Source organism: Vigna umbellata, chromosome 11 (genome assembly GCF_029865625.1).
Source record: "Vigna umbellata cultivar VRB3 chromosome 11, Vumbellata_1.0, whole genome shotgun sequence".
Classification (NCBI taxonomy): Eukaryota; Viridiplantae; Streptophyta; class Magnoliopsida; order Fabales; family Fabaceae; genus Vigna; species Vigna umbellata.
Window position 1 is genome coordinate 27,068,594 of NC_142175.1, and position 8,863 is coordinate 27,077,456.

Consider the following 8,863-nt stretch of genomic DNA (forward strand, 5'->3'; position numbering starts at 1 on the left):
CACAATTATAACAACTAATATATATTATACACAAATTTATACATTTTTAGCATTTAAAATACATATAAAAAATATAGAATAAAATATTTGTTCATGCTTAAGTTAAATTTTCAATAATATAAATTGATATTTATTGTTAATATTAAATCTACATGTAAAGTAAAAAATTAAATTAATTTAAATTTTATAAGAAAAATTTAAAATAATATATTATCACATTTTGATTATTGAATCTATTTAGGTCAACTTTTGATTTCCAATTTTTTAAGTTAATTTTATAATTTTTTTTGACTTGATTAAGTTTTGAATCTTTTATAAATTTATATATTTTCAATTGAGTCTTTATTAAATTTATTTAGATATTATTATATGAAAATATACAAATCATTTATCATTACAAATTTATTGGACAATTATGGTTTAGTTTGTGAGGTTTTGTGGTTAAAGTAATAAAATGATTTATCTATTTATATTAACTTTAATATTATTTTATTAACAAAAAAAACTTATATTTTTTAATTTATAAAGACAATGAAATAAAATGACAAAAGAAAAAAATAATTACATCACTTAATTAACAAACAAAACTAAACAACAAAAATTAATTAAAAAATATAAAAAAATTTAAGTACTACACATACAAACAAAATGCAATAAAAATTCCATTAAAAATACAAGTATTTCCAAAATGTAAAACTTATCATGTTAGAGAATATAAACGGGAATTTGCATTATGACATTAATATCACTCTCATGATGATTGATGATTGATGTCAATGGTGTTTAGTTTCTAAGTTTAGGGTTTTCCTTAAATTCTATTTTGGTTATCCATAGTTATTGTAATTAAAAGAGCCTAATCCAATACATTATTACTCTTTAACCAACTTGATTTAAACTTAACAATCCAAGCAAAACGAACATAAAACAAAGGCTTGAATGATTTGATTGAATTTCTTTCTCACTCCATATCAAACCAACTCAAACAAAACAAAGTTTGTAAAGGAGAAAAAATGATGCCATTTTATTGAGAAAGGACTTTATTGTGATAATTTTACATAGTTTGGTGATATGTACCCTAGTGTGAAATGATTGGTACCTTAAGAATAAGGGCATTTAGAAAATTGGGTGGATAATGTCCCAATTTCAACATGTCTACTATGATACTATTGTACCAAAAACAAAAAAGAGAAAATCTTTCCTATGCACATTCATGGCACTCACTCTATTTTCCCAAATAAGGTGGCAATTGCTGTAATTAAATAAAGACCTGATCCAATAGCAGAAGCACTGGCCAAGGGTAAGATCGATAATTTACCCATACTTAGGGCTAAATATAAATTCAGAGGTGGCAACTGGCATCGGCAATAGAAGAGAATTTTGGGTTTTGCTGTTTTTTTTACACTGAAAGAAAGAGGAAGGAAGAAAGAAAAAACAGAGAAACACAAACACGAGCGAGTTGCGAAGGAAAAACAGTTTGTTCCAGAACTGAACCCAAAGATCTTCTCTTTACGTGTTGTTGTGAGGACCCAAATCTTCTTCTTCTTCTCCCACTGCTTGGATCTGCACTTTTCGGCCTTTCTTCCATTCTCGCACGCCAACTCCTTCACGGGTCAATTCTAATTCTCGCGCTGGTTTTTCCTGCACGGAAAAAAGGTTCCTCTTTTCCTCGCAAACTCGAGTACCCTTTTGCGGATTTTGGCTTTTTTCGCTTTACCAATTCCAATTTTGCGCAGCTTTCCGGAGATATTTGTCGGGTGGTCGAAGGGCGAGAAGGTTCTAGATTGGCGTTGCTCTGGTTCTTCAGAATTGGGTTTTTTGTTTGCTTTCAAAGCCAAAATTGCCTCACTTCATGTGAGTTTTCTTCACTGTTTCAATTCCTGCATATTTTTTCTTCTTATTATTGTTATTATCAACTCAGGTGAGGAGGGTGGTTTGTTTCTTCTGGGGTGTGTGTGGTGGTGTTTATTTTTACCAGTATTCTGCTCAACGATACTGTCTGAGAAGTTCTTCTAATTTTTTGTTATTGTTTTTTTTTTTTGAACGTTACGTTTGAATATTTAGTGATCCCAAAATTTGAAAACTGGGAGAAGGGGAATTGGAAAGCGGTTTTGACTGAAGAGATGCTAAGTATTGAAAACCGATTAGAAATTAGTGTTAGTATTTCAAAATTCAGATGAGGCTGTGTGCGTTGAACTGTTTACATTCTTGGATCCCCTTGCCCCCTTTGCTTTTGTGCTCTTAGAGGACTAACCTGGTGTGGGGGTTAAGATTGATGATTCTAGGGTTTGAATTTTTGCTTCTTCTAGTAAAATTCGTGTAGGGTTACTGTCCACTTCATATGCTGGTCATGGTTGAGCTTTCCCTTTTCTGAAAGCAGGGACTTAATCTTTTCAAAGCCTAACCAATCAAGATCAGGTCGCCTTCAAAAAACAGAAGAGAAAATTGCAAAATAGTTATTAGTATAGCCTAAATTAAAGTAATTAAGCTAATTTTCTAAGTTTTAAGCATATTAGTTCATAGGCCACCATAGTGTGATGCCAAGTGGAGCAGCCTTGGTTTGCTATGGGATTCAAATAACAAAGTGATTTCCCATAACAGCTATAAATAACGACCAAAATAATGCTAAGATAACAGCTATAACGACCAAAATAATGCTACCAAGGTAACAGCTATAACAACCAATATAACGCCTTTTTTGTGCTAAAATAATGCTACCAAGACAACGGATTTTGGTGCGTTATGCTGGCACTACCAAAATAGCCAAATTTGGTTATTAGTATCAACAAAATTAAAGTAATTATGGCTAATTATCCAAGTCTTAAGCCTAGTAGTTAATGGTGCCATATAGTGTCTCTATAGTGGGATAGTGGAATGGAGCAGCCTTGGGTTGTAATTACCGGAGATGACGGCTTTTCACATGCTATAGTGGTACCACCAAAATAACCAATTTTTAACCTGGTACATCAAGATTTGTTATTCCACAAAAAGTTGCCTCTGTTTTGACATTTATTTTTCACCATCTTCTTCATTGCTATGTTGTTGCTCCTAGATTGATGGTGATTGTATGTGTAAACTGTTACATACTATTTTCCACAAAATTTCTTCAGTTTTATGTTTTTTGTGTTGATTTTGAGTATATAGATATGTAGTATAAATTATTTACTTTATATAATATTTAAAATAACGGTCATCATTGCCATACCATTTTCAGAGTTAAATGCAATAAGAGATTGATAATTGTAGTTTTAAGGTTATTTATTTCCATGTAATGAGCAAATGAGAAATCTGCATATTATCTTTTTGAAAAATACGAGCTACTCATTTGGATGCTCAAGTGCAGCTTTCTAGAACCCTAGTTTAGTTTTTGACAATTCATTGTTTTTGCTTCATTTCAGAATTGGATTTAAACGAGCCTAGTATCCAAGTGAATTTGTCTCTAATATATAAGTTACTTCCAGTCGCATAATTTTTTGTTCTTTTAGATAGCTGTCAATAGTTGTGTAGATCCGTCAAGGGCTGCTCCAAAATTTGGACTAGCAGTGTAGCACCCCTTTCAAATAAACTTATTTATGCCCTCAGAATGGCATTTGGGGATGGGAGATACGAGTAAATGTGAGAGTTCTCTTTGCATTAAAAATTTTAAAGATCCCTTATTGGATGATGATTTTTTGTGCCATAGGGAATTCTCTTGCAAGATTTTCTTACCTATGTGGTTTGAAAATTAAATGTCTGTAAATAGGGAAAAATATAAAATAAACTAACAAGGAGAATAAATTATATAGGTGCATTTTCTATGTGCAGATTTTTGACTGTGGGCAAAGAATAATCTTTACTTTTTGTTAATTGATGTTGTACACACATTGGGGATTTTGACTCAGGTCGAATGATGTGTTGTGGGAAAGCTAGGTGAAATAGGTTGCAATCCTTAGTATTTAAATCACATTAATATTTAATAGATGTTGGTGTAGAATGTTCATTCTAAATAAACTTTTACTGGCTAGGGTTTTTTTCAGTCATATTATAAATATTAAGTTTTATGGCGCAAGTAAAATGATGTTTTGTCGGAATACTATTGCTTTTTCAAATGTCTCAGAAGCTTATTCACAGTAATTTAGCAGAAAGTAATTTGAGGCAGAGTGATTTATATATATTTGCTTGGTATGTCTGTGAATGCGGTGAATGGTTACTGAGGATATATGAAGAGACACGTGCTTTTACTTTATGATATTGATAAGTTGCAATACATTTTTAGCTTTTGTGTTAACTGTTTTAGAGTTCTGTGATGGTAAAGAGCTATGATAGCCAGCGGAATTCATGGTTGATCACCTCCATAGATATACATAATTCGGTTTGGTACTGCATGGGTGATGGGTGCACAGTTTCTATGTCATTTTTGGCCATGAAAACACTGACTTTGGGTGATGGGTGCACAGTTTCTAACTAAAATGACAATTCTGGATCTTATAGATCATTTGAAATTCTAACCATGCAATGAGTTATTCTGCCAATGGCCACTTCGCAATACAAATATAAAAATACAGCGTGTTTGCAGTGTCTTTGTTGCAATTTTAGTTTTCTGCTTTTTCATTTCTGCCTTTTTTTGAAGAGTAAATTACACTAACTAGCCTTGAGGTTTTGTGAAATTATAAAAATTCTCCATATTGTTTTACACTAACCTCCTATAATTTTTTCGTTTTGTGAAAGGTTATTCTCTTCTAGGCATCACTACGAAACTCTGGCCTCCCGATTAGGTTCTCCCCCCAAAGTTCACCAATCATTTGCTCTTAAAGAAAATTGTATTATTGAAAAGAAAGAAAGGAATAGAAATAGTACAAACATGGTTGACCAAACCAAACCCATGATACAATCATGAAAACCTAAACTCTGGAAGTCCAAACCAGTTTCTAATTAATCTTGCCTAATACTAGTGGGCAAGTCTTCAAACCAAACAAAATATTTCCTAGAATCAATCACTAAATTTGCTAGTTTGTCAGCACTCTTATTACCTTAAAAAATTTAAAAATACTACAAATAATCAAACAACAATGTCATCACCCCCTCAAAGTTCGGGGAACAATAACAGGTTTCTTGAAGGCTTCAACTAATAGCATAGAATCTTCCAACCAAATGGATGACCATCCTTTCACCACAGCTAACTCAATTGCCAACATGGTTCCCATAATCTTTGCCTTCAAGGCAAGAACACTGTGTAACTTCCTAGATTCTTCTTATACGTTACACTAACCCCCTTTTTTAATTGCTTAAAGAACATTTCACTTTGTTCCCCAATGAAGGGAGGCTGTTGTAAATGTTAAGAAAACATGGGGAGTTTGTGTAATTTCATGAACTTTAGAAGTAGTTATTGCAATTTACCTTTTAAATGGTTCTGCGGATACCTTATTCACACTCTTATTTAACTTCCCTAGTTTTTTTTTCTTTAATACAATGTTACCTCTTTATCAGAAAATCTCTGCCCTTGTATGCAGAACCTGTATTCATTTTGATATCTTGCAATTGAAACCTATTTTGACATTTATGGATGAGATGCCTTGTGTCATATAATAAATTGCAGTTGGTAATGGTTCAACAACTCATGCAAGATTGAATTATGGATCCTGAAGGCAAAAAGTTTGGAGGAGGTAAAAAGCTTGTTACATTAGTGTTATTCATTATATTATTTTATATAAATCTTTGTTTGTTGTGTAATATTATATTAGTATGGTTTATTTGGGTAAAACTCATCTATAATCACTTTTAAGAAAGAAAAATATGAAGAAAGAAATTAAATGAGCTTCTCCTAAACTGAAATTATTTTATGTGTGCTAAATTTGCATTAGCTCGCTCATATTAGCTTCTCTAAAAGATGAACTTTAACTCATGCATAAATTAGTTTTAGCTTATACGGAAGTCTATTTCATTTTTCCTTCTTATTTTCTTCTCCTAGAAATGCTTAAGAAGAAGTTTATCGAAGCAGACCCTATTGATGTAACATTGAGTGTAAGAGTTGTCCATTTGATGAAACTTAAGTAAAATTTCAAACAGTTAGTATTTATAACTTTTAACAGTATATTCATTTGCCCATTTGACAGAGTTTTTATTTTGTCAATTAGTGTTTGTTGACAGTTTTGAAATTGAAAGGAAAAAGTAGAATGCATTAAGTAATCAGACTGATGAGATGGTTGATTTCCTGTTCAGCTGAAGGATAGTATGATGATGATGAATTATTTTCATCTTCAATTTTTGTGAAATTGGTGTATGCTTTTCTTTTTGGTTTGGACTTTTGGACATGGATATATATTTGTCATAAAAGTTTTTCTCTTATAGCATAAAAACTGAAATCGGCATGTACATTGATTATATATTTTTTCCCAAGAAAGATAAACTCTTCTACTCTAATTTTCAACTTTGTATCTGTGAACCCAAAACTATGTTATGTTTATAGGAACCCAAAATTTGCCATGTTTTTTTGTAAGTGCTCAAATGGGTTTATTTACTGTTATGGCCGAATTTATTTGATGAAAAGAAATTAGAAAGTGTGGACATATAATGCTCTAGACATCTATTCAGAATTTGTACCGTTGTCTTACAAAAATTACCATGCAAGCATCCCGTTTTCAACTTTTACCGTAAGCTTTCATGTGTTTCTTTTTGTCCTATAATATTGTCTTTTGAACCATTAGGACCAAGAGAATTGACAGGTGCTGTGGATCTTATAAGTCATTTCAAATTACTACCCCACTATGAGTTTTTCTGCAAGAGGCCTCTCCCTGTTCCTATTGCGGACACACACTACCTTCACAATGTTGTAGGAGACACAGAAATAAGAAAAGGAGATGGGATGCAATTGGATCAACTTATTCAGTATACATCCTCCTTTAGAGATACAAATGCTCGTATTCAGCCTTTTGACCTAGATGTTCTCAAGGAGGCTTTTCAACTAAGGGAAACAGCTCCCGTTGACTTGCCCGCTGTAAGAAGTTTTCTCTGATTTTTATCCTAATTAATCTGCTTTTGTTGCATAAAATTAATTGATATGCTACCATTTCTTCTTCTAAAAAGCAGCTGAGTTTGTCCTTTATTGACATATACATGCACTTATTCCTTGTTTTTCCCCCTAATAGGCGGAGAAAGGGATTCCTACTATTTCAGGAAAATCAAAAAGTGAAAACAAAGACAAGGAGAAGAAGCATAAAAAGCACAAAGACAAGGACAAAGATAAGGACAAGGAGCATAAGAAGCACAAGCATCGTCATAAAGACCGAAGCAAAGACAAAGACAAGGACAAGGATAGGGACAAAAAGAAAGATAAAAGTGGACATCGTGATTCCAGTGCTGATCACTCAAAGAAACACCATGAAAAGGTTGAGAAATTTTAGATGGCCTCGTGTTCAAATTGAGAATAAAAATGGTTCTAAAAGTCCTTCCATAACCTTGCAAATTAACTCAACAATTTTTCATAGTGATGATTAAAGGTCATTAAATTGTTTTGTGATTTACGATCTGATTATTGACATCTGTCTCAACTGATGTTAGCATTTTAAAAGGGGATTTGCTCCACATTTTACCTGGACATGTTGCAAAAACTTGGTTGTATTTATTAATCTTTTTTAACTCACTATATTTCAGAAAAGGAAGCATGATGGAGATGATGATGTTAATGATGTGCACAAACACAAAAGGAGTAAGGTAATAAAGGAAAACACTTTGTCTGGAGATTAAGCTTTCAACCTTTATTTTCTTCTTTTTCTTTTCTATACATTTCTGAAATGTCCATCTCTTCTCTGTGGTTGATCATGTCCAATCTCACGTGAACTTCTCTATTGATTTTCTTAATATCATTGCAGCACAAGAGCTCAAAAATTGATGAATTGGGAGCAATTAAGGTCGCTGGCTAAGTGTTGTCATACTGTAGTTCATTTCTTTTCCTCAATTGGTTGTTGTCATTTGTTAAAAGTTGGAGGGGCCTTCAATTGACATTATCAAATTTCATGAGGTACTTCATTACATCTACCACAATCTTCAATTTATCTTCTGGCATAGTTGACAGCTCTGTGGCATCTGGTAATAATATCTTGTATTTTCTTTCAGGGTAGCTAGTGATCTGACTAAAGATTTCATGATGGTGAATTCACCTGATGAAGAAAAAGGGTGCAGGTAAAATTTTATGAAGACAATCTTTTTTCTTTTGTACAATAACAGTTACCTTATATAGTTGCCAGTACTCTGCAAAACTTTCCTCTTCCTTTTCCCAGTCTATTGGAGCACTGGATATCTCAACATGTATACATTATTTTGGTCTTTTAAAGTATTTTAGTAGTGTTCTTAATCAATCTGTAGTTCAAACAAACTAGAGTTTTCAGTCTTTTTGTTTAGGATAACGAATTAACTATGGGGATTACGTACATTGATTGCGTTCCCCCATATCATGTATCTAATCTAATGTTACGTACATTTGAATGTTTTGCCTTAGCCTCTAGCAAATCCACTATTGTGTATGTTGATCATTGTACAACAGTACAAGGTTAATCCATTAAGTACCTTTGAATCAGATTGGATGTGCCTTTCCAAAGAATGGCAAATGTTAACACACTCCTTTTGTCTCTTTAAGTCTGTACCTATGACAGCACTATCTGACAACTGCTTCAAAGCAACCTCTTCACCATTTTTAGTTTTGAGAAATGTTATGTTTATAACAATTTATGGAACAATTCGGACAATAATTTTGTTTATCTACCACTTTGCTACACATAATTCGTTATGTTTGAATGGTAGAGAAAGATAGACAAACAATTGTGTATAAACTGTTGTATATGCCTAAACTAGCTTTGGGACATTTGGTGAACAAATGGCAGATTAATTGAAC

The 8,863-nt window shown here is 32.5% G+C and overlaps 1 protein-coding gene across 1 annotated transcript; it reads left to right on the top strand.

Moving 5' to 3' along the window:
- Positions 1–1,372: 1,372 nt before the first annotated feature.
- MED19A (mediator of RNA polymerase II transcription subunit 19a-like protein) lies at positions 1,373–8,469 on the top strand. The gene is made up of 8 exons (XM_088102161.1): positions 1,373–1,653; positions 1,734–1,851; positions 5,573–5,639; positions 6,681–6,970; positions 7,122–7,361; positions 7,627–7,686; positions 7,845–7,993; positions 8,089–8,469. The coding sequence occupies exons 3-7, from the start codon at positions 5,609–5,611 to the stop codon at positions 7,893–7,895; spliced, it is 672 nt and encodes a 223-aa protein (XP_087958287.1). The 5' UTR covers positions 1,373–1,653; positions 1,734–1,851; positions 5,573–5,608; the 3' UTR covers positions 7,896–7,993; positions 8,089–8,469.
- Positions 8,470–8,863: the final 394 nt, after the last annotated feature.

Bases quoted from the DNA above. Each gene is read 5' to 3' on its own strand.
- MED19A (XM_088102161.1), top strand. From the start codon at position 5,609: ATGGATCCTGAAGGCAAAAAGTTTGGAGGAG. The intron at 5,640-6,680 runs GTAAAAAGCTTG...TTGAACCATTAG, and splicing joins AGGCAAAAAGTTTGGAGGAG to GACCAAGAGAATTGACAGGT. The intron at 7,362-7,626 runs GTTGAGAAATTT...ACTATATTTCAG, and splicing joins CAAAGAAACACCATGAAAAG to AAAAGGAAGCATGATGGAGA.